At 42.3% G+C, this 23283-nt stretch overlaps 1 protein-coding gene and 1 long non-coding RNA gene across 18 annotated transcripts in view; one reads left to right on the top strand and one right to left on the bottom strand.

Annotated features, from left to right (window-relative positions):
• The window catches only part of DUSP22 (dual specificity phosphatase 22), a 71984-nt gene extending 69534 nt beyond the window's left edge, over window positions 1–2450 (bottom strand). For 2 of the 13 annotated variants that reach the window (XR_010946545.1, XM_067751825.1), the window contains exon 1: window positions 2336–2443. Coding sequence is in view for 6 of the 13 variants with exons in the window: in XM_067751825.1 (XP_067607926.1) it covers window positions 2336–2365 (30 nt within the window). In the remaining 7 variants the exon portion in view is untranslated. Of the gene's footprint in view, window positions 1–1555; window positions 2003–2335 lie in introns of those variants that run through there. The other 11 variants (XR_010946546.1, XR_010946547.1, XR_010946542.1 and 8 more) reach the window with 10 other exon arrangements.
• LOC137231460 (uncharacterized) overlaps window positions 2349–23283 on the top strand; it is a 93977-nt gene continuing 73042 nt past the window's right edge. For 4 of the 5 annotated variants that reach the window (XR_010946551.1, XR_010946550.1, XR_010946552.1 and 1 more), the window contains exons 1-2: window positions 2349–2489; window positions 5416–5665. This is a non-coding gene — a long non-coding RNA (uncharacterized lncRNA). Of the gene's footprint in view, window positions 2490–5415; window positions 5666–7791; window positions 11000–23283 lie in introns of those variants that run through there. The other variant, XR_010946553.1, reaches the window with a different exon arrangement.

Below are 23283 nucleotides of genomic sequence, written 5' to 3'. Positions count from 1 at the left end.
CTCTACGTACAATATAAGATGGTCATGAGAATAACATCATCAAGAAATGTAGTGCTTTCTTTGAAAGGTAAAAATCATGCTATGAATATGACTGCTTTTGCTGAAAAGCCTGCAATTAATTTTGAACACTTAGGCAATGATTTGTATGCCTAAACACGTTCTTTGAGTTATAATAGAAAAATATTACAAATTAATGCTGAAAGAGGTGGAGAGTGAACACCTCAAGGGGAAATAACTGTAGGAAAAAAACAAAGTAAAGCTGAGGTGTGACCACAACTAATGGGAAGGCAAACAGAGCCCACAAACTCGCAGAAGCCCCTTTATTGTTCTGTTTGCATTAAAAAAGCAGAAGCGTGTGGTGCTGACGGATTCCAGTGCTAATGGGGACATACATACTGCGAGTACTTAGCCAAGGAAGAGAGTCTCTTTCCACCCACCCTTCCCACCAAAAAAGCCCTCACAAGGAATACCATTCTGGTTACCAAAAAACCTCCGGTACGCAGGCCTAAACCACACAATCCCCTTTTATATAAACTGAGTCTCCATGACAGTGAACTTGACGTGGCAGGTGAAGAGTTAAGTGGGTACCTTTCCTACCTGCCTGGACTGCTAACACTCCAGCTGAAAGAACCCCAGGGCTGACAAATCAGCTTTATACCCACCCAGCAGGGAAGCTGAAAGTGCGCGGAGACGCTGGTGAGTGGAATACACCGGGGAAGAGAAACAGACCAGAGACTAATCTCTGATCCAGGACCATTTCAAAGACCCGAGAAGATGAGGGCTTTAAAAAAAAAAAAAGTTTTGTAAGTCTTTTCTTTAAACCAGAAGTACCAGATCAAAAGCTCCTTAACCTTGCGTTTGACATGAATACACCCCAAGCAACTCTCAACTGTAAGAGCTGGAATCTGGTCCCCTCCACCGGCAGGAAAGGCACAGACCATCCCACGGCCTCGGAAGAAGGGTCTGGGGCGCCGGAGAGCAGAGCAAGCCGGGTTTTCTATTCTAGAAGGCACAGGTCGCCCTGCGCAGAAACCACGCGATCCGGATAAATCAGCTCTGAATCTGTGCTCTCACCACCCGCTCCCCCCCGCCCCCCAGGGAATTAAAAGCACCTCAGGATTTAGGCCTCTGTCAACTTTTCTGTCCACAAGAAAAAGTTATCTGCGTACACGGAAAAAAAAAATCTGGGAAGAGGAAATTACGGAAGAGAAGACACTTATCTACTCCACTTTAGTAATGATGTGGGTGGTGAGGCTTCAAGAGCCGAGTCTGGGGGTGAAGGGGAGGGGAGAAAAGGCAGAAACCACAATCCTTGCGAGCTCAGCCCAAGTCGGGGCAGAACAAGCGCCGGCGCCGCTAAAGGGCACGGCTAGCTCTCAGCCACAAGCCGGAAGCGGCGGGGCCCGGGGGCCTCGCAGACGCAGGCACGCGGCGGCCCCCGCCTCTCGGGGGCCCGGGGGCGCGGACGGGGCGCGGACGGCTCCCCTCGCCGGCAAAGCCCCGCGCAGGCAGGCTGAGGAGTGGAGGCAGAGGGCAGGAACGAGGGACACGTTACCTTGTTCATCCCATTCCCCATGGCGGCCGCGCGGTCTAGCGCCCGGGGCGCGGCGGCAGGCGCACTGAGGGCATGTTGGAGCGGGCAGGGGAGCAGCGGGAGGGCGGGCAGGGGGCACTGCGCGCCCGCAGCGTAAACAGCAACACGGACCGGCGGCGCCCAGGCCTCTCTGTCCGCTGCGCTCCTGTCCCCCGCGGCCCCCGGGCTCCCCGGCCGCCGGACAGCGGCACAGGCGCCCCTGCGGGAAGGGGCTCGCGGCGCCCGCCCCCTCCCGGAGTGATCCCGGCGCCTGCCACGCCGGCCCCCGGGACTTGTGGACGCGGTTCCTAGGGGCCCGGCCGGGGCCCTGGGATTATGTCTCCCGGGGACCGGGGTGCAGGGACATGACTCCTGGAAGCGGGGGCCTCCAGGATTCTGGCTACTCGGGGGCCCGGGCCCAGGGCGCACGCGCACCCCCGCCCCGACCGCCGTCGCCCTGCGCGTTCCGAGACGGGGCGGGGCCGGTGGTCACGCAGGCGCAGCCCCTACCCAGTGAGGCGTGTCACGGGTCGCTCCCCGGGGGTCAGGGTCACCAAAACTCCGGCAGGCCTTTCCCCGGGGCCACTGGGGGCCTGTTACCGGCAGTCGCCGCCCTGCCTTGACTGCCTGGGTGAATCAGGTGCTAATCGAAGCCTTGGTCTTGCAGGCTCCCCTGCCTGGGTTTTCTGAGTGCTACCGATTTAGTCCGGGTGGGGGGATTCCTACGGCCCTGCCGCACCCACGAAGAGCGAGAAGGCTCACCCGGTGGAGAAGGTGGGCTCGGTGACTCATCTCTGGGATGACCTAACCTCCCGACCCTGGCGGAGCAGATGTCCGGATGTCAGACGTCATACCGTGACTTTGGACGGCCAGTGTGCCCCCTTCAGATTGTAAACTGGCTCTAGTAGTTGCATGGGTATGTTGATACAATTGCTTCCGGAAAGCCCCTTTCCTTGCTAAGCAGCACGGTAATGTCTGCGTTGTGGTTCTGCCTGGAGTGGAACACTTTCTAACCTGTAGCAGAATTGTGTAAGTATTCTGTCACCCTTACTAAACTGACTTCTTCCCGGCGGACAGAATCCTTGAACTAGGCGTTTAGCCGTTTCATTTTTATACCCTCAGCAATGCCCTGCACATCGTGGGTGCTTGATAATTATTTGTTAAATGAACGGATGCCTCATTCTGATACGGCCGGGCTCACCTCCGATGACCTCATTTCATCTGCTCCTCCTTTCCCGAGTCGCAGCCACACAGACTTTCTGTGTGTCCCTTGAACGTGCCACCCTTGGCGCTTGATCTCTTGACCATGGCCTTGAGCCTTTGTGTGGGCTGTGCTCTCCACCCAGCCGTCTCAGTCCCTAGCTGGCTCTTCCTTTCAAGCTCCCAGCCCAGATGTCACCTCCTCAAAGAGGCTTTTCCAGACCACCCGATCTAAAGGAGATTCTCCAGTCACCATCATATTACCCTGTATTGTTTTCTTCATAGCAATTAAGATGAGTGGACATTCTCCTATTTATTTGCTATCTATCTCACTGGAAAGCATCCTGCAGAGGAAAAGGACCTTGTCTGTCTTATTCACTGCTGCAGCCACATGGCCAGGGACAGGGCCTGGCACAAAATAGGTGTTCAGTAAATATTTGTGGAATAAGTTCACAAATTCCAGAAGACTGAGGAAACAGTAGTGAGGCTCTAAGGAAGGCTGACATTTTGAAAAGAACTTGCAGACTCCATCTTAGTCATTTCCCTCCTTGTTGATGTCTTCTGGGCCACAACAGGTACCAGAGCCCCACGTGTAGGAAGCCCCCCTTGGTGTGCACCCAAATTGTGCCCCGTGGGTAGGATAGGACCCTTCCTATCCCTTGCTTCTGGGGTGTTCCTTCCCCACCACCTTCACTTCCTCTTTTCCCTCCCCCTCCCAGTCACCTGGACAGCCCACCTCCTCTGCCCCTCACCATCATTACTTGTACTGCTTTCCTGCTTATAGACAGCACAGCATGGTTAGTGGGCTGCCTGGGGAATCCCAAGACCAGCCTGTGTCCCTAAATCTCAGAGTGCTATTGGGCAAGATGATCAGCTTTTCTGAACCATTTTTTTCCTCCTTAAAATAGAGCACTGGACTGTGAATTTTCAAAGGTCCTAGCCAGCAATCAGTGAACGACTTTTATTTCCCTCCTCTGCTTGTGCTGTCGTTGCTTCCAGTTCAGATGAACTTTCGAAAACATGAACAATTCTTGAGTTAGTATCTGCCCATAAATGACAGAGCCACACCCAGTTTTTCTTCTGCCATCCATTTGGAACATTTTCTTTCTCTTATTCATTTCTTAAAAACTTATTTTTCTAGCTCAGACCATCTGCTTAACAAGCTCTCCTAAGCTCAGGACCAGCTATGGTGTGTGCGTTTGTGTGTCTGTATTTGTGTGTGTGTCTGTGTCTTTGTGCGTGTGTGTGCACGTGTGTCTGTGCGTGCATGGGTGTGTCGGGAAAGTTTTCCACAAGGGACTCTATCTCCCTGCACTCCCGTCCACCTTATCCTTGAAGCTAACCCCAACTCTCTGCATCATAACCCCAAAATTATCATTGTCATGTGTTGCAATTCTGTGACTAAAGAAAAGGAAAAGAGAAAGTCTGATCCATTTTGACATGTCCTGGTTTTCTCTTTTAATTTTCATAGCACCACCTCAGAGATTTTCAGGTTCAGCTCTCATGCTGAACAGGTGACATACTCATTTCCAAGCTCCTTCCTGTCTTCCTCTTTTATTCTTCATAGCTGCTGATAATGGAAAGAAGGGAGGGAAGAAGACTCCTAGAGGAAGCTGGAGTAGAATCTGTTTAGAATCTCTTCAGAGTCGCGTTTAGAGTAGAATCCGTTCACTTGCATTCTTATTCGTAAAATTGTTAAGGCATCATAAGCCTAGTGGAATCTCACTCCGTGTAAGATTTTTCCTTCTACTTTTCTTCCTGCTGTTTTCCTGTGTCTCAGCACAGCCAACAGCACACATTTTGGCAGCAACTCCAAACAAACAAAGCTTTCATGTGTGCACAGCGCGGAATGGTTACCAGGCACGTGGCCAGCAGGGACCATACGCATGTGGTTAAGGATAACCAGTTAGTGGTGTATTGAGTGAGCAATAACTTTGAACTTTAAGGTGGGAGTGTGTAAAAGCCCACAAGCAGAAGTTCAGCCATTAGAGCCACAGCCAGGTCATTACGGGTGTTGCTGATAATTCGGAGAATTGAGATCCACCTTGGCCCAAGTGGGAAGTAGTGAAGCAATCTTCCTTGGCCTTTTGAACATACTGCAATCTGGAGTGTCTCGGCCTCAGCACTGCTGACATTTGGGGCTAGATCTTTTTTTTTTTTCTTGTGGGGCTGTCCTGTGCGTTGTACGATGTTTAGCAGTATCCCTGGCCTCTGCTACTGGATGCCAGTGGCACCCCTCTGTCATGATGGTCAGAAACGTCTGCAGCCCTTGGAGAGCAAATGCAGCCCCTGCCAGTGTTGTTTGTGCAGTGGGCGCATAGGGGTGAGGTCTTTTAGGGACGAGATTTCTTTCTCTGTGTGCCTCTTGCCCTCTCTCTTTCTCTCACTTGGTAACCACTTAAATGTACACTAATAGGTGATGTTAGCCCTCTGCAGAATCCTCAGGCCACACGGTCAAATTAGAACAAATTAAGAACAAGAGGTTAAGGTGAAGAGCTAATCTAGCCAAAACATGACTGAAAGTTAAAAGAAAAAGCTAGAACCTAATGAATTGTGGAAATAAGTAAAAAAAAAAAAAAAAAAAAAAAAGAGTCTATAACTACTGAAGCAAAAGCACAAAACATTTTTCTCTGCTTCTCCAGAACTGTCCAGAAGGAGAATGGGTATCCAGTTGAGTGCTTGGGGCCTTGCCAAGCAGTGTGAGCACAAGGATGGCCCCTTCAGTGACCTCAGCGTTTGAAAGGCCACTGATTTCCAGCCTCCAAGCAGTCTCCTGAACATGAACTTGGTTTCCTTCTTCCACTTAAGAGGTTTGGGGACCGCGGATCTCAGAGCACTGACAACTGGAGAGTGTGGCGTCAGGGGAAAACAGCAGGAGGAACGAATACCCAGGTAGGTAAGCAGGGTAGAGAGACGTGGTGGAGAGTCTGGGAGGAGGTAAGTGGAGAGACGCCAGCAGGCATGTAGTTGGGCATCAGTCAACTACGTTGACATGTAGAGCTCCCAGCTGGGTTGGCAGGGGCAAGGCCTGCCCAGTTGTGGAGGAATGGAGCTGTGAGGCAGATTGTAAGGCAGAGTATCAGGCAAAGGGGGAATAAGACAGAGCCCGGGTCCCTAAAGACTGGAGGAAGTTGACACTGCTGTCAGCCTACAGGTTGTAGCACGTATGCCTGTGTGTTGTCAGTATACCTAGTTTCCAGAATTGTAAGCTTCATGAGGGCAGGGACAAGTTGTCATCAATCTTAGTATCCAGCACCTGAAATAGCCCCTACTATGTGGGGAAACCTTCAGATGTTTGTTGATTAAGGAGAGAAAACACAACTGGGAGATTGTTGCATTTATCCAGATGTAAGGTTCACAAATAATTCATCCCTTTATATGCCAGATACTCTGTCAGTGCTGTATCTACTTAGCCTGCCTTTCTAGAGCAATGCAATTTCCATGTGGGATGGCTGTGATCTAGGAGTGACCAAAGTCCTACTGTGCCTTGTTTTTAAAACTGATGCAGTATATACTGGTGAGAGAGAGACAGAAAGACAGAGAGAGAGAGAGAGAGAGAGAGAGAGGGGGGCGGGGGGGGGGGAGAGAGAGAGAGAGAGAGGGAGGGAGATTGAACACAGTGCTTGCATGTGTTGCTGTGCCCTTCCTCTTGATTTGCAGCCATAGCTGTGGTTGGCAGAGCCCAGCTCTGTAATTCTGCCCTTGACGTCATGCTGTTCTTTGAGCTTTGGTTAGGAAAGCAGTCCTGGCTTATGAACATCATCTTGCAGGTTGGCTATGGTTCCTTTTCTTGTCTGGAATGGTTTGACTCCACCTCTGCACCCCCCTCTCTCTACTAAGGAAGGTCTACCTGAGACAACAAACAGGTCCTTTAAAACCCTTCATGGAGAAAAAAACAGAAGCCTTTCATGGTCGATGATCCCAGCCCAAAACAGCTGACAAAATCTGAACAACGAATGTATTTTAGGTTCAGTAGAATAATTGCCCTTTCCATCTGTGTGTGACAAGGCTGGCATAAGATACAACCTGGGCCTCACTTTGTATTCTAGCTCATCTGGGTGCAAGGAGACACACCAAGTACTTCCCTGATGATGGTCAGAAATGTCTGCAGCCCTTGGAGAGCAAATGCAGCCCCTGCCAGTGTTGTTTGTGCAGTGGGCGCATAGGGGTGAGATCTTTTAGGGACGAGATTTCTTTCTCTGTGCGTCTCTTTCTCTCACTTGATAACCACTCAAATGTACACTAATAGGTGATGTTAGCTGGTTTCATGTGTGTAGCTAAGTGATTCAGACTGTTTTCACGGTCTCCAGATCTTCCTAAAACCCTATTCAAAGTGACTGCATGGCCTGCAATCTAGTGGAGAGTGGGATAGCCCCTGAGTGTCCCTGGCCAGAGGATCCGTCTGCATTTACCACACCTGCATGCCCAGCTGCCCTCTGGGAGGCGTACTTCTGCTTCTTCAAATGCCTTTGGTGGTTGGGGGCAGCCCTGAACTGAAGACACGAGAGAACATGGCAAGAGAAGCCCCAGCTCTGAGAAACAGCTGGGCAGGGGCAGCTCCCCTTAGAGAGACTGATCCGCACCTGCGGAATGTTACTGTAGAGTTCTTTCCTACTGAAGAGCTTCATGTTGGTTAGTTTTGTTTGTTTTTTTCCCCCCTTTTATGTGAAACAGAAATTGAACTAGATCTGAAGACATTAAAAAGTGTCTGGGTAGGGGGCTGGATGGAGAAGGGGGTTTCCTCAGAGGATGGAATGTCCCAAGAGAAATTTCACTTGTCGTGAGAGGGGAAGTCCATTTCATATGACGTAGTGGTGTCATTGTTCAACACTCTGTTGGGCAATTTGTTAATATTTATCATTATTTTGATTTGTCATTCATCATTAAAACCCTGTGAATTACAGAAAGACCATTATACATAAAGTGCTACTCAGGCTAAACAATAGATCAGGATCATTTTCTTTCTTATACACGACGGGGCGTTTGTGTTTTCTCACTGACCATCTCTTGGTCTGCAGGAGACCACCTGCCTCCACCCAGACAAGACAATTTCACTCAGAGCTGCGTATTGCTGTTCAAAGACTGGCACCTTTCCAGTGCTTGTTGGCCTGCACTTTTTACCATCTCTGTCATACCTGTGTGTCCTTTCTATGCAGGGCTTCAACTCCAGATCTGCATAGACAGCCACTAGCACAGGAGCAACTGCTGCAAGGAGGATCAAGCCACGGTAGCACGAGGTGTATTCAGTTCACAGGAAGTTAGGGTGTGTTTCTCTTTCACCTCTCATACATCCAGTAACCCCTGAAAGAGGGCAGGAAGGTCTGAGGCAATGCTCGCCCTGATTCACCAACACACAACTTGCATACTGTACAGACTAGAGCAATGTCTCAATCTAAAAACATTTATATTTGGCTTTATAATGGCATCAGATTCTCCCCATTCTGCTTCAAAATACAAGGGAGTCCTTACTTTACGTCTCTTGTAATTAAAGGGTCCACGATGGTGCTTACCCTATCAAAGGCACAGTTTGTCTTCAAGGTGATGTGAGATCTGTCTCTAAACATAGAAAACTTTGTGACTTTTAAATAGCAGTCTCCTCTCCTGCTTGTCGAGGTTTTGTAAGGCAGCCCGAGGGCAAGTGCAGTGGTTGCTTAGAGAGAGAGATAATTGATATATAAGACAGTGTGGTATGTGGACGTCTTTCCTCAGTGCAGTGCTTCTAAAAATGTGTATAATTTTTTGAAGTATAGTCATTTACAATGTTGTGTTGGTTTCATGTGTATAGCTAAGTAATTCAGTTATATATATTACACATTTTCAGATTATTTTTCATTATAGGTTATTGCAAGATATTGAATATAACAAAAAAATGTACAATTTAAGGGGAACTTTGCTTTTAAAATCTCACTATGTTCGTTGCAGCCGTAACAACCAAGCAAACGGGGCAGGAAGCTCTCTGCTCTGTGGTTATTTTATTCAAGCCATGTATGAAGTTTCTTTTTGGTATAAAGGTATGTGTGTGGTTTTTTCCTTGAGTGGCAGTAACTCTAGGACTTCAGAGTCGGTGTAAGTGTTGATTCTGATCTCCAGAGTTACGTATCTGGCTATGACAGGGCTGCAGAGGTAGAGTGTCTGCCATGTGGTAGAGGCAGAGCTACCTTGAAACAGACCGTGCTCCCTTCTGGTTGTTAAGTGTAAAGTTTCACTGAGTCAAGATAATAACCCCTTAGCCTTCTTTACCTATTTCCTAAAAACATATATGGTTTTAGTTTGTAGCCGTCACTTTCTGTTCTTTTTAATTTTATGAAATTTCTTATTTCTAAGATGTTTAGTTATCACATAAAAAAGAGGGGACAGGGCTTCCCTGGTGGCGCAGTGGTTGAGAGTCCGCCTGCCGATGCAGGGGACGCGGGTTCGTGCCCCGGTCCGGGAAGATCCCACATGCCGCGGAGCGGCTGGGCCCGTGAGCCATGGCCGCTGAGCCTGCGCGTCCGGAGCCTGTGCTCCGCAACGGGAGAGGCCAGAGCAGTGAGAGGCCCGCGTACTGCAAAAAAAAAAAAAAAAAAAAAAAGAGGGGACAATTTGGTCCCTTCACTCAGTATAAAGCATCTGTCATGAGTGTTACTATCTTGTCCCAGTTTGCCCAGGATTTCCCTCATTTTAGAACTGGGAGTCCTGTGTCCCAGGAAGCCCTTTAATCCTTGGCAATCCAGGACAGCTGGTTACCCTAGATCTATGATGTATTTTGGGGGAATACACATTAGCTTTAAATAAGAAAAAATACTTAATTTTTACTTAAGCAGCTTCCTCTTTATTTACAAATAGTTCCAGGTGTGAAATGTTGAAAAGGAGCAGTTGTCTCCCATTACTGGACAGAGCCAGGCTGTCTTCAGCTGCTTCTATGTGGCAGGAACTGGTCTCTCCTTAACAGTTATAGCAGCTGCTACTTTCCAGAAGGGAAGTATTGGCTAAAGAAAAGTCAATGTCAGTATTTCTCCCTGAAGAAAAATGCATATTGATCTTCCCCAAAACAAATCAATAGTTGTGTTAGGTTCAATTTGAATATTTTCCCTAGAAACTCTCTCAGAGTAACCATGAGAGCCTAATAGATTTTCCTTATAGTATTAAATTGACGAGATCACAATGCTTGAAAGAGTACTTATTTCAAGAAAAATGGACAGTTTCCTAAAAGCAGTTAGATTTTCACAAAGCGGAGGTTTGGGTACATAAATGCTTTAATTGAGCATCTTCTTTCTCCTCGTAACTCCCCCTCACTGCCTACTGTCCCTCAGCCTAGTTACTGCTCCCCAGGTAACACGGCCTTAGACATCCTTCTGCAACCCCATTTCCAAGCATTAAGGTGACATTTTTATTCATTCAACCAACATTTATTGAAAACCTACTAGGTTCTAGGCATTGTGCCAGAAGCTGAGGATACAGAAATAAAAACAAAGCTGCCCCACACTCAACTCACATTTATTTATAAGTTCATTGGAAATAGGGACTTACACATAAATGATTTCCATGGAATATGGTATATGCTGAGTTTGTAAAACTTGCTTTTTGGAACTCAGAGGAGGGCACTCAGAACTGCCTTAGCTGGCTCTTCTTTTCTATAAAAATAAGCATCCTATCTTAAGAAGGAAGAGGCGATTAGGACACAGACACACACAGAGGGATAGATCTTATGAGGACACAGGGAGAAGACCGCTGCCTACACACCAAGGAGAGAGGCCTCAGGAGGAACCAACCCTGCTGACACCTTGGTCTTGGACTTACAGCTTCCAGAACTGTGAGACAATAATGTTCTGCTGTTAAAAGAAATAAGAGATGTTGTCTGTCCAGTCTGTGGTACTTTGCTATGGCAGCAGTTCTAGAAAACTAATACAGAGAAGGAAGCAGCCACTGCCAGAACCGTGACTTTGTAGGGAAGCCATGGGGAAGAGATGCCCTAGCCTCTCTGTCCAGCTGCTCTCTATCTCACTTAAAAAATAAACCTATCTGGAGGCCGGCAAAGGAGCCCAAGTGATTTGCTCCATATGTACACTCTCCCAGGGCACTTGCAGGACAGAGAAGGGTAAGAATGGATTCGGGGGGACAAATAGAAAATGATCAGCAAAGACATCTCATCAAGTTTTGAAAAGAAGGGCTCCATGGAGGAGGTGGCTCTTGAACTGGGTGTGGAATAATAAATGAGTTAATATGAATAAAGTACTTAGAAGCTTACTTGTACCGTAATATGAGTTGTGTGTGGTGTTGTTTTTACCACCATACCCTTTCTATTTATTATTTCTGGTTCATCCTGGCAGTCCAGGAAGGTTGGTATTATTTTCCCCTTTTTACAGATAAGAGAATTAGGCTCAAAGAGGTTGAGCAAATGGCTAAGCCAGTTTCCATACTCAAGCCTGCCTAGCTCAGAAGCCACCAGTCCAGGTTGCATCCCTGATAGCCATCAGCCAGATGATGAAACCTGAATAAAGGACAATTCCGAAAGAGGATGTTACAGACACAGGGGCATGTTGGCAAGAGAGACTGTGGCACCTTTGGGGACCTGAGGTGGTTTACCAAGGTGGCAACATGGAATGCAAAGTGGAGAGAGGCAAGACATCAGTGGAAGGGGGGCAGAGCCAGTTTAAAGACATCTTCATATGCCATGCCAGGAAGTTTAGGCTCCCTCTCAGAGATGTTGGGGACCCTTTGCAGGATTTGAATTTTAGAATGAGCATCTTGAGGGCTTTTGGGAGTATGTCATATTTTAGTAGGTGAGACTGAAGATGGGGAGATCACTTAGAAGGCCATTGCCTGGTGAAAAATAATGAGAGCCCTAACTAAAGATTGGCAGAGGGGATGGAGAGAAGGGCTGGTTGGGGAAAAGGGAAGAGGGAGAATTCGTAGGACTTGAAGATTAATTGGATACAGGAGATTGGAAAGGGGGAAGAGCAAAGGGTTACCCCAGGTTTCTAGCTTTGGTAACTGTATAGATGGTAGCGCCATTCACAAGGGTGGGAGCACAGGAGGAGGAACAGGGTTAGTGGGAGAGCGATGATTATTGTCTGGACATGCCGAGTTTCAGATACCTCTGGGTTATCCAGGTAGAAAATACAGAGCTAAATTACTCCAGAAAATATAGAAAACCCAATGATGACTTAAATTGTGTTGTATCTCACAGCATAAATCACAATATCTTGATTGCTCTAAAAAGTGACTATTTTTCCTACCTTTGTTCTGAGAGATAAGCAAATACCACCATGATTAGGTCATAGTTATAAGAGTGTTATTTCAGTAATTTTTTAAATAAGCAATTATTGTTCCAATTTTACATAAAGTACTAAAATAGGTATTGGGAGATAGGAAGGTAATAGTGAAAGATGAATAAAATAGAGTCTTCCAGGAATAACTGATGGAGTTACAAAAATGAAACAAAAGAGTGACCCAAAGAGGATGGAATTAAATATGGACATGGTATGCCTCAAGTTTTCCAACTGAACACTAGCGTGATGACTAAGCTACTCATAAATCACATTCCAGTTATGTTGTCAGCAATAGAAAATAATAATAGGAATAAGGGCCAGATAAAGGCAACAACTCTTAAACCCCACTGGTAGAGCAAATTATACATGTCACGCAGGAGGCCTCTTTCTAGTGTATCATTTCAAATTAGCTCTAATAGGCAACAAATAATGAGGAAGTAAACTATGCAATGCCGAAACTTGTAAAGATAATAAAGGTGCCTGTGTATTCTAAATAAGAGACTCCAAAGATGGTTTTATGAGATCTTAATTCGAAATAATTTATTTTATCATCCACCTCAACTTCAGTGGCTTGGTAGTTCTGACAACCCTAATTATGGTCAGCAGGTATTCCTCAGGTGCCAAGTAGTATAAAAGAGAGACAGCCTCCTTGAGAAATGGCTCTCAGTCCTCCTAAAAGTCCCTTGCAAAAGCATCTGTTTGGTTATGCTGTTGGCCAAACAAATGCCCCTAATATATATTTGGATAATGAGAAAGATAAGGCACCATGCATTTTCTTTATTGCAATAAAAAAACTATGTACTTTGTTATATCCTAACTGAAATTTCACTTAAGACATAAATAGAAAGGCAAGGAATTCTAAACATACAGAAGACAAGGAATATTGCTCCTACTCTAACAAGTAAAAACTAGATAAACTATATAATTATAACTTTTCTTGAACCCATCAGAGACCTGAGGTCACAGGTAAACTAAATAGCCCCAAGTCCAAGGAAACGTAGGCCCTTTCAAGGATAGAGAGGATACAAGCACTTGCCCACCCATGGTAGAAGATAGCAGGAAAAGATACCGGGCACCATACAAGTAGGTAAGAGCTAAAATTTTGGTAACAGATTGCTAGAGGCCAAGTACGAGCTAGTGTGAAAGGCCCCCAGGTGACATGAGGAGAGTCTGTGCCCACTCACAGCCTCTTCCCCACAGACTTTCATCAGATCCCTATCGGTGTGACTGGGGCTGGGGGTAGGAGGTGGGAGGCAGCCCCTGTGGGGTGCAGACGTGGACGAGGGGAGTGCTGCCAGCCCAGGGAAATCCGAGTCCCATCCAGGCCTGTCTCCCCTTTGCGACTAAAGCTCTACGTCCCTGGGAGAGGGACATGCACAAAGGAGCATGTGTTGTGTCTCAGGAAAGATTAAAAATAAAAACGATCTATCTCTGGGGGAGGGACAGAAAACAGTCCTGGCCCAGGATCCCATACCAGTACCTTGGAGGGCTCCTGCCACTGGGAGAGGGCTGGGAACTGCAACACTAGGGTTACCAGGTTTAGCATGTAAAGCTAGAGCTAAATCTGAATTTCACAAAAACAATAAAAAAAATTCTGTGTAAATATGTCACCTCCCAGTGGTAGACGGCCGTTGCTTGTTCCTTGGCGCTCACTATCTTTGTGATGGGAAATGGGAGAATGCTTTGTTGTCCTGGTCTAGCTGCAGTCTCAGATGGGTCCTGTGTGCCTGGGACTCCAGGATTGGGCTTCCCCTCTTCCCATGGAGTCAAATTATTCTGCATATCTTTGGCAGCTCAAGTATGGGTAGGGTTATCAGAAAAAAAAAATTAAATTTGAATTTTACATACACAACAAATAATTTTTTAGCATTAGTATGGATTATTAATGCTTACGGTTCTATGATTCCCGTTTTAACTGACCAAAAACTAAAGTTAAAATAGGGTAACTCCCCATAATCATGTGCTGAGTAAGTGGAAAGTGTGTGTCTTCAGGGCACCAGCACTTAACTGCTACTCCAATGTGAATTCTTTCTGTACTGTGCACACTTACTTACAACACTGTATTTCATTAGAGATAATTACAGAGCAACCCCACATGGATTTCTAACAACCATTTTTTAAATAATAGAATTGTTTTTAATTTTTAATAATATTAAAAATTTTTCCATACGTTGAGCTGATTAATAGAATCACAGATTAGAACTTATTGTTTTTTATTTCACACACTTATATTTCTAGACATCTACTGTGATTCTAATTCTGCTAAAAGAAGAACATCTAAATATTTGTCTCTGCTTGGCTGAGTTTGTCTAAGTTGGTGGAGGAAGCAACAAAGAGGAACCACAACTCCAGATATAATTCTGAAGAATAACAGAGAGAAATATAGAAATTTCCAGGTCTTCTTAGAGTATAGACTAACAAAAAAAACTAAACCAAAACAAATAAATGATAATACTGGGCACAGCCAGGCACATGTCTGAGAGTCTCGGGAAAGCATAGTTTCCTTTTAATGCAGAGAAGATACGGTTTTAATTTTATAAAACTGAATTCTTGAATTACAAAAATTCTTCTAGTTCTAGGGGAGAGAAATTGAATTTCCTGAGATAATATTATGTTAATTAATTTTCTCTTGCTGCTTTAACAATTTACCACAAACTTGGTGGCTTAAAATGAAACAAATTTATTAGCTTACAGTTTTGCAGGTTAGAGGTCTGACATGGGTTTCACTGGGCTAAAATCCAGGTGTTGGCAGGCTGCCTTCCTTTCTGGAGGTTGTAGAGGAGAATCTGGTTCCTCCTCATTGGTCTGCTGGCAGAATTCAGTCCCTGCAGTTGTAAAACCTATGTCCATGTTTTCTTGCTGGCTGTAAGTTGAGGGCCATTTCCAGCTTCTGGAGGTCACTAGATTGCTTTCTCCATCTTCAAAGCATTAGCAGCCTGAATCCTTTGCACATTGCGTTTCTCTGAACCACTCTTTTTCATTGTCTTCCACTTTTAAGGATTCAGATGTTTAGACTGGGCCAGGATAATATCTCTGTCTCAAGGTTCCTAACCTTAATCACATCTGCAAAGTGCATTTTGCCATGTAGGGCGGCAGTGTATTCACAGGGGATTAGGATATGGACATCTTTGATGTATTCTGCCTGCCGTACATAGAGATTAGTTAAGAATTTTGAAGCTGCAAATAGAAAACCTGACTGCTAGTGAGTTAAAGCAATAGGAATTATTTTTCTGTGATAGAATGGGGTCTGGAGGCAGTGAGATTAGGTTTGGGTGCCCATCAGGGTCTGGCCTCTTTCATCTTTCTACTCTACCATCTTTAGTGTTTTGACTTGCTGACGTTGCTGCAGTCCCAGGCACTATGTCTGCTTTCAAGTTTGGAAAACAGAGGGAGAGCTATTACAGAATCTCTCCTTCAAACTTTCTTGTGTATCTTTGATCAGAACAGGGTCATGTGGCCACACTTGTTGCAAGAAAGTATAAAAAATAGAGTACCTGGCAAAGATGAACTATATTGTCTGGAAAGTCTTAGAGCAATTATAAGTCATCTCATGAGAGACCATCTTGGGAAATATCTGGGGATTTTAAGCAAAGAAGAATAGGGGAGGGTTCTTGAGTAGGCAGTGAACAATGAGTTATCTCACAGAATCAAATGAAAAATAAAGCAACCAATAGTCAGAAGAGAAATTCCCAGCATGTCTCCAAGGATCTGAGCAGGAGGGATTTGTGAAGCTTTTCCCTAGATAATACAATAATGTGACTCTCCTCCAACAACTCCTAATATAAATCTGCATTTTTACTTCTAGACTTTAAATCCCTGGGAGAAAAAAAATTTGATTGGCCCAGGTTAGGTGAGATGCCCACCCCTGGGTTTATCAATTATGACCCTGAAGTCAGGGACATTTAGTGCAGACAAGGCCTAACCCTGGACATCTAACCCTGTGTATTGAAGACTATTCTAGAGCAATGGTAATTATTAGATGAAGCTTTAGCAAAGTGATGTCTGTGAACGCTAAAAAAGTAAATATGGATGAAACTTAAAAATTGAAATTCTGACTAGATGACTGGGTCATGATTTTATTATGTGATAATGATGGCCAACACAGTGTAGTGGCAGAAGTTTTTCCAAATAACATTGAAATATTATTTGGTGAGAACTAAAGTTAATGGGCTAATGCAAGAAATGTCTAGTGATGATTCTACCAAAAATATGAAGCATATGAATGAGATTTTACACTAATACTTCAGAAGTGGTAACCTTTACTGTTGCCTGTTTATCCCTCTCAAAACTATTTACCTATATGGAGGATTCTATTGACATCATACTCAATGATGAAAAGCTGAAAGCTTTTTCTCTAAGCTCAGGAACAAGACAAGGATGCCTCCTCTTGCCACTTTTATTTAACATAGTACTGGAATTCCTAGTACTGGAATTTCTTCCTAGGAAGAAAAAGAAATAAATGACATCCAAATCAAAAAGAAAGAAGGAAAACTCTCTATCTGCAGATGACATAATTTTATACATAGAAAATCCTGAAAGACTCTACCAACACTGTTAGAACTAATAAACAAGTAAAGTTGCAAGATACAAAATCAATATACAAAAGTCAGTTGTATTTCTATACACTAGCAACGAACTATCAGAAAGAGAAATGAAGAATGCCATTTACAATTGTATCAAAAAAAATTAAGTACGTAGGAATAAATTTAACCAGGAAGGTGAAAGACCTATATTCTGAAAACTATAAGACATGGAGAAAAGAAATTGAAGATGACACAAATAAATGGAAAGGTATTCTGTGCTCATAAGTTGGAAGAATTAATATTGTTAAAATGTCCATGTGCTACTCAAAGCAATCTGCAGATTTATTGTCATCCCTATCAAAATTTCAATGGCATTTTTTCCCTAAAGAAATAGAATAAACAATTCTAGAAGTTGTAGAGAACCACAGAAGACCCCAAATAGCCAAAGCCATCTTGAGAAAGAAGAACAAAGCTGGAGGCATCACACTTCCTGATTTCAAACTATATTACAAAGCTATGGCTTTGTAATATAGTATAGACTTGGCATAAAAACAGAAACATAGATCGAGGGAGCAGAATATAGAGCCAAAAAAGAAACCCACGCACATATAGTCAATTCATTTATGATGAAAGAGTCAAGAATATACAATGGGGAAAAGATGGTCTCTTCAATAAGTGGTGTTTGGCGAACTGGACAGCCACATGCCAAAGAATGAAACTGGACCCTTATCTTTTACCATACACACAAAAAACCAGCTCAAAATGGATTAAAGACTTGAACATAAGAACTGAAACCACACAACTCCTAGGAGAAAACATTGAGGGTAAACTCTTTGACATAGACCTTGACAAAGATTTTTGGTTTTGATACCAAAAACAAAGGCAATGAAAGCAAAAATAAACAAATGCGACTGTATCAAACTAAAAAGCTTCTGCACAGCAAAGGAAAACATCACCTAAATAAAAAGGTAACATACAGAATGGGATAAAATATTTGCAAATCGTATATCTGATAAGGGGTTAATATCCAAATATATAAAACTCATACACCTCAACAGCATAAAAACAAACAATCTGAACTACAAAGTGGGCAAAAGAACTAGACATTTTTCCAAAGAAGACATACAGATGGCCAATAAGTACATGAAAAAATGCTTAACATCACTAATCATCAGATAAATGCAAATCAAAACCACAATGATTTATCATCTCACACATATTAGTATGACTGTCATCAAAAAGATAAGAGATAACAAATGCAGGCAAGGATGTAAAGAAAAAGAATCCCTGTTCACCATCGGTGGGAATGTAAACTGATACACCACAGTGGAAGATGGTGTGGAGGTTCCTCAAAGAGTTAAAAATAAGACTACCATATGACCCAGCAATTCCACTACTTGGTATATGTCTGAAGGAAATGAAATCACTATATCACTATCTCAAAAAGATGGCTGCACCCAATATTCAGTGCAGCATTTTCAAAATAGCCTAGGCTGGGAACCAATCTGAGTGTCCATTAATGGATCAATGAATAAAGAAAATGTGATTTTTATAGATCTATATCTATAATGAAATATTATTTAGCCATTAAAAATCCTGCCATTTGTGACAACATGAATGGAACTTGAGGGCATTACGCTAAGTGAAATAAGTCACGCAGAGAAAGACAAATATGGTATGATCTCACTTATATATGGGGAAAAAAAAAAACCTCAGAGAAAATGAGAATAGATTGGTATTTGCCAGAAGCAATGGGTGGGTGTGGGAGAAGTGGGTGAGGGTTGTCAAAAGATACAAACTTTCAGTTATGAGATAAATAAGTTCTGCAGATATAATAATGAACAGCATGGTGACTATAGTTAATAATACTATACTGTATATTTCAAAGTTGCTAAGATAGTCGATCTTATTAGTTCTTATCACAGAAGAAAACATTTGTAACTATGTGAGGTGATATGTGTTAGCTAAGCTTATTGTGATGTCATTTCACAATATATACATATATCAGATTATTATGTTGTACACCTAAAACTAATACAATGTTATGTGTTAATTATATCTCAATAAAACAAACAAAAAAGAATTAGAGAAATGGAGGAGGAGCTGGTATTATAGGAACCACAAAAATAAAAGAGGTTCTTACAAAAGGGAAATTCTTGATATATTTTTCCATTTAAATAAAACACACAGTACAGCCAAGGATATCAAGGGGAAACGCTGGAAAGAGAAAAAAAACACCTACAGAGATTAAATTTTTGTAGCATTTGTTAACTTATCACACAGTGGAAAGAACATGGGCTATGGCATCAAACAGAGTTCAGTTTAAATCTTGCTACACTCAACAGCCATGTAACCCTGGGCAAGTTGCTAAAGTGAGTCAGTCATCTCAGGCATAGTGTGTGACAAGATACCACCTAGCACAGTTATGAGAACTAAGTGACATGTATGAAAGTGGCTAGTGTAGCTAGGAGCCCAGGAATCCACTGGTTACCTGCCTTTGGTTCAGCAGGTCTGAGCCTAGACCTGGGTATCTGTGTTTTAAAAAGTTCCCTGGGTGATTATACTGCATGGGCAGGGTAAAGAAACATGTAAACAACTCAGTGTCTTGCCCATGGTAAGTACTTGGTGGTCGTTTTTATGTACAGAATATAAGGATTCTATCATTTTTATTAAGGCTGTGGTGACTTTTTAAATTAAGCACAATGACAAGACCTGTCCTAAATAAGCAGCTCAGATTTTCTTTTTTCTGCCATGAGAGAGAGAAAGAGGGATGGAGGGAAGGATGGAGGAAGGCAGGGAGAGAGAGAGAAAACTAAAATGAACAAAGGAAAAATATAAATGCTACTTATGGTCTAAATCTGTACCACGGCATTTAAAGATTAAACATGAGAGATGTCAAAGGTCTTTAACATATGGTCATGTATAATTTTGCTGAGGCAAATTTGAATCATTTTTGCTTTATAATGTGTAGTACCAAGTCACTTAGTTGATATGTGGGCTTACCCACTGATCAGTATCCAAATTTCGTTTAGGGTGTGTTGTACTCTATTCATGACCATACATAGATAAAAGCTTTGTTCTTTGTGAGATGGCCTCAGAAGAAATTCAACTGCTATGACAGAAAGATATTTGCAAACTTGGGGAAATGGAAAAGATCTCAAAATAATCTAGCAAATGTCAAAGATTTATTACACTATACATTTTTTAACATAAGGGAAAGGTCTCATTCCATTCACAAATAGTTTTCAGCAATAAAATGTTACATGTAAAGGTCAGAATGCATGGCATATGATGCTCCCAATATTTCAAAAGTTTGTCTGCCTTTCTTCATAGGGAAAAAAACAAAACAAAACAGCAGACCTTGGGGAATGGAGAGAGTCTAATTTCCAGAGTCACCGTATTATAAGATTCAAATGTCCAGGTTTCAATAACAACAACAAATTATAAGGCATACAAAGTAACAGGAAAGTATGACCCATGCAGAGAGACAAAATATATGGATAGAAGTGATTCCTGAGGAAGACCAAATGCCAGACTTGACAAAGTCTTTAAAGCAACTTTCTTAAAGATGCTCAAAGAGCTAAAGGAAGACATGGACAAAATCAGGAAAACAATGTATGGACAGAATAGAAATATCAATAAAGACACAGAAAGCATAAAAGGAACAAAAACAAATCCTGAAATTGAAAAGTATAACTGAAATGAAAAATTCACTAAAGGGATTCAAAAGCATATTTGAGCAGGCAGAAGAAAGAATCAATAGACTTGAAGAAAGGACAATCGAAATGATCAAGTCTAAGGAACAGAAAGGAAAAAGATTGAAGAAATAGGAATAGAGCCTAAGGGATCTGTGGAACATCATCAAGAAAAGGAACATATGCATTGTCCCAGAAGAGGAGAGAGAGAAAGGTGCAGAGAGATATTTGAAGAAATAATGACTAAAAACTTCCCAAATTTGAAACAAGGTATGAATCTTCAAATCCAAGAAGCTCAATGGACTCCAAGTAGGATAAATTCAAAGACATTCACACTGAGGTAAGTTACACTCAAACTGTTGAAAAACAAAGACAAAGAGTATCTTGAAAGTAGAAGAGAGAAGTTATTCATCATACACATGACACCCAGAAGCCTTGGAGACCAGAAGGCATTGGGTTGAGATAATTAAAGTGCTGAGAGAAGAAAACTGTCAACTGAGAATTCTACATTTAGCAAAACTCTTCTTCAAAAATAAAGGAGAAATTAAGAAATTTTCAGATAAGCAAAAGCTGAGGGGAATCATTAGCATCTGACCTTCTTGCAAGAAATGCTAAAGGAAATTCTTCAGGTTGAAATAAAAGGATACTAGACAGGAACTCAGAGCCATTTGAAGAAATAAATGTTTCCAGTAAAAGTAAATACATAGACATTATAAAAACTAGTATTATTGTATTTTTGGTTTGTAACTCTTCTTTATTTTCTACAAGTTTTAAAAGACAAATGCATAGAAAAACAATTACTAGTCATTGTTTTAGGAAACACAGTGTGCAAGTTTGTAATTTGTGACATCAGTAACTGACAGAGGGTGGGGACAGAGCTGTATAGGAGCAGAGATTTTGTATGGTATTAAACTCAAACTGGTAAACCTCAAATTAGAATGTTATAACTTTAAGATATTAAATATAACCCCCATGGTAACCACAAAGAAAATAGCTATAGTACGTACATAGAAGGAAATGAGAAGAGAAGGAAAATGTTTCAATTAAACACAAAATAATACAGTAATGCAGGAAATGAAGGACAAAGAAGCAATAAACCCTACAGAAAACAAATAGCAAAATGACAGAAGCACGCCCCTCCTTCTCAGTAGTTTAAATGTAAATGGATTAAACTCTCAAATGAAAAGACAGAGATTTGCAGAATGAATTTTTAAAAATAATCCAACTATATGCTGCCTACAAGGAATTCACTTTAGATTCAAAGACACAAAAGGATTTAGGGTGAAAAGATGGAAAAAGGTATTCTATGTAAATAATAACCAAGAGAGTTGGGGAGGTTATACTAATATCATACAAAATAGACTTTAAAAAGCCTGTAAGAGATAAAAAACTCATTATATATTAATAAGTTTCAGTACAGCAAGATTATATAACCATTATAAATATTTACACAGCTAATAACAGGCCCTCAAAATATATATGAAGCAAAAACTGACAGAATTTAAGGGAGATATAGACAGTTCTACAATAATAGTTGGAGATTTCATTACCCCACCTTCAATAATGAATAGAACAGGGACTTCCCTGGTGGTGCAGTGGATAAGAATCTGCCTGCCAAATTCAGGGGACACAGGTTCAAGCCCTGGTCCAGGAAGATCCCACATGCCACGAAGCAACTAAGCCTGTGCACCACAACTACTGAGCCTGCTCTCTAGAACCTGTGAGCCACAAGTACTGAGCCTGTGTGCAACAACTACTGAAGCCCGCATCCTCTAGAGTCTGTGCTCTGCAACAAGAGAAGCCACCACAATGAGAAGCCTGTGCACTGCAATGAAGAGTAGCCCCTGCTCGCTGCAACTAGAGGAAGCCTGCATGTAGCAACAAAGACCCAATGCAACCAATAAATAAATAAATAAATTTATTTTAAAAAAATAATGGATAGAACAACCAGACAGAAATAAGTAAGAAAACAGAAGACTTGAACAACACAACAAACCAGCTAGATCTAACAAACATACACAGAACACTTCATCCAGCAACAACAGCATACACATTCTTCTCAAGTGCACATAGCATTCTGTAGGATAGACCATACATTAGGCCACAAAACTAGTCTCAATAGATTTTTAAAAATTGATATCACACAAAATACCTTTTCTAAACACAAGTTGAAGTTAGAAATTAATAACTGAAAGGAAACAAAAAAAATTCTGTCTATCAACAGATGAATGGGTAAAGAAGATGTGGCACATATATACAATGGAATATTACTCAGCCATAAAAAGAAACAAAATTGTTATTTGTAGTGAGGTGATGGACCTAGGGACTGTCATACAGAGTGAAGTAAGTCAGAAAGAGAAAAACAAATACTGTATGCTAACACATATATATGGAATCTAAAAAAAAAAGTGGTTCTGAAGAACCTAGGGGCAGGACAGGAATAAAGGTGCAGATGTAGAGAATGGACTTGAGGACATGGGGAGGGGGAAGGGTAAGCTGGGATGAAGTGAGAGAGTGGCATGGACATATATACACTATAAAATGTAAAATAGATAGCTAGTGGGAAGCAACCGCATAGCACAGGGAGATCAGCTCGATGCTTTGTGTCCACCTAGAGGGGTGGGATAGGGAGGGTGGGAGGGAGACACAAGAGGGAAGAGATATGGGGATATATGTATACGTATAGCTGATTCACTTTGTTATACAGCAGAAACTAACACACTCTTGTAAAGCAATTGTACTCCAATAAAGATGTTAAAAAAATTTACAAATATGTAATCATGTAAAAGTATAGTCTTTAACAAGGAAAGATTTCTTCTTTCTTGTTCAAAGAAGAAATCACAAAAGAAATTAGAAAATACTTAGAATTGAATTAAAAATGAAAATACAACATACCAAAATTGATAAGATGCAGTGAAAGCACTGTAAAGAGGAAAATTTATAACTGTAAATGCTTACTTTAAAAAAGAAGAAAGATATCAAACCAACAATCTAAATTTATCCTTTAAGGAACTAGAAAAAGAAGAACAAACTAACCTCAA

This window comes from Pseudorca crassidens, chromosome 10, assembly GCF_039906515.1.
Source record: "Pseudorca crassidens isolate mPseCra1 chromosome 10, mPseCra1.hap1, whole genome shotgun sequence".
NCBI classification, from domain to species: Eukaryota; Metazoa; Chordata; class Mammalia; order Artiodactyla; family Delphinidae; genus Pseudorca; species Pseudorca crassidens.
This window is presented reverse-complemented; position numbering and strand designations above follow the sequence as displayed.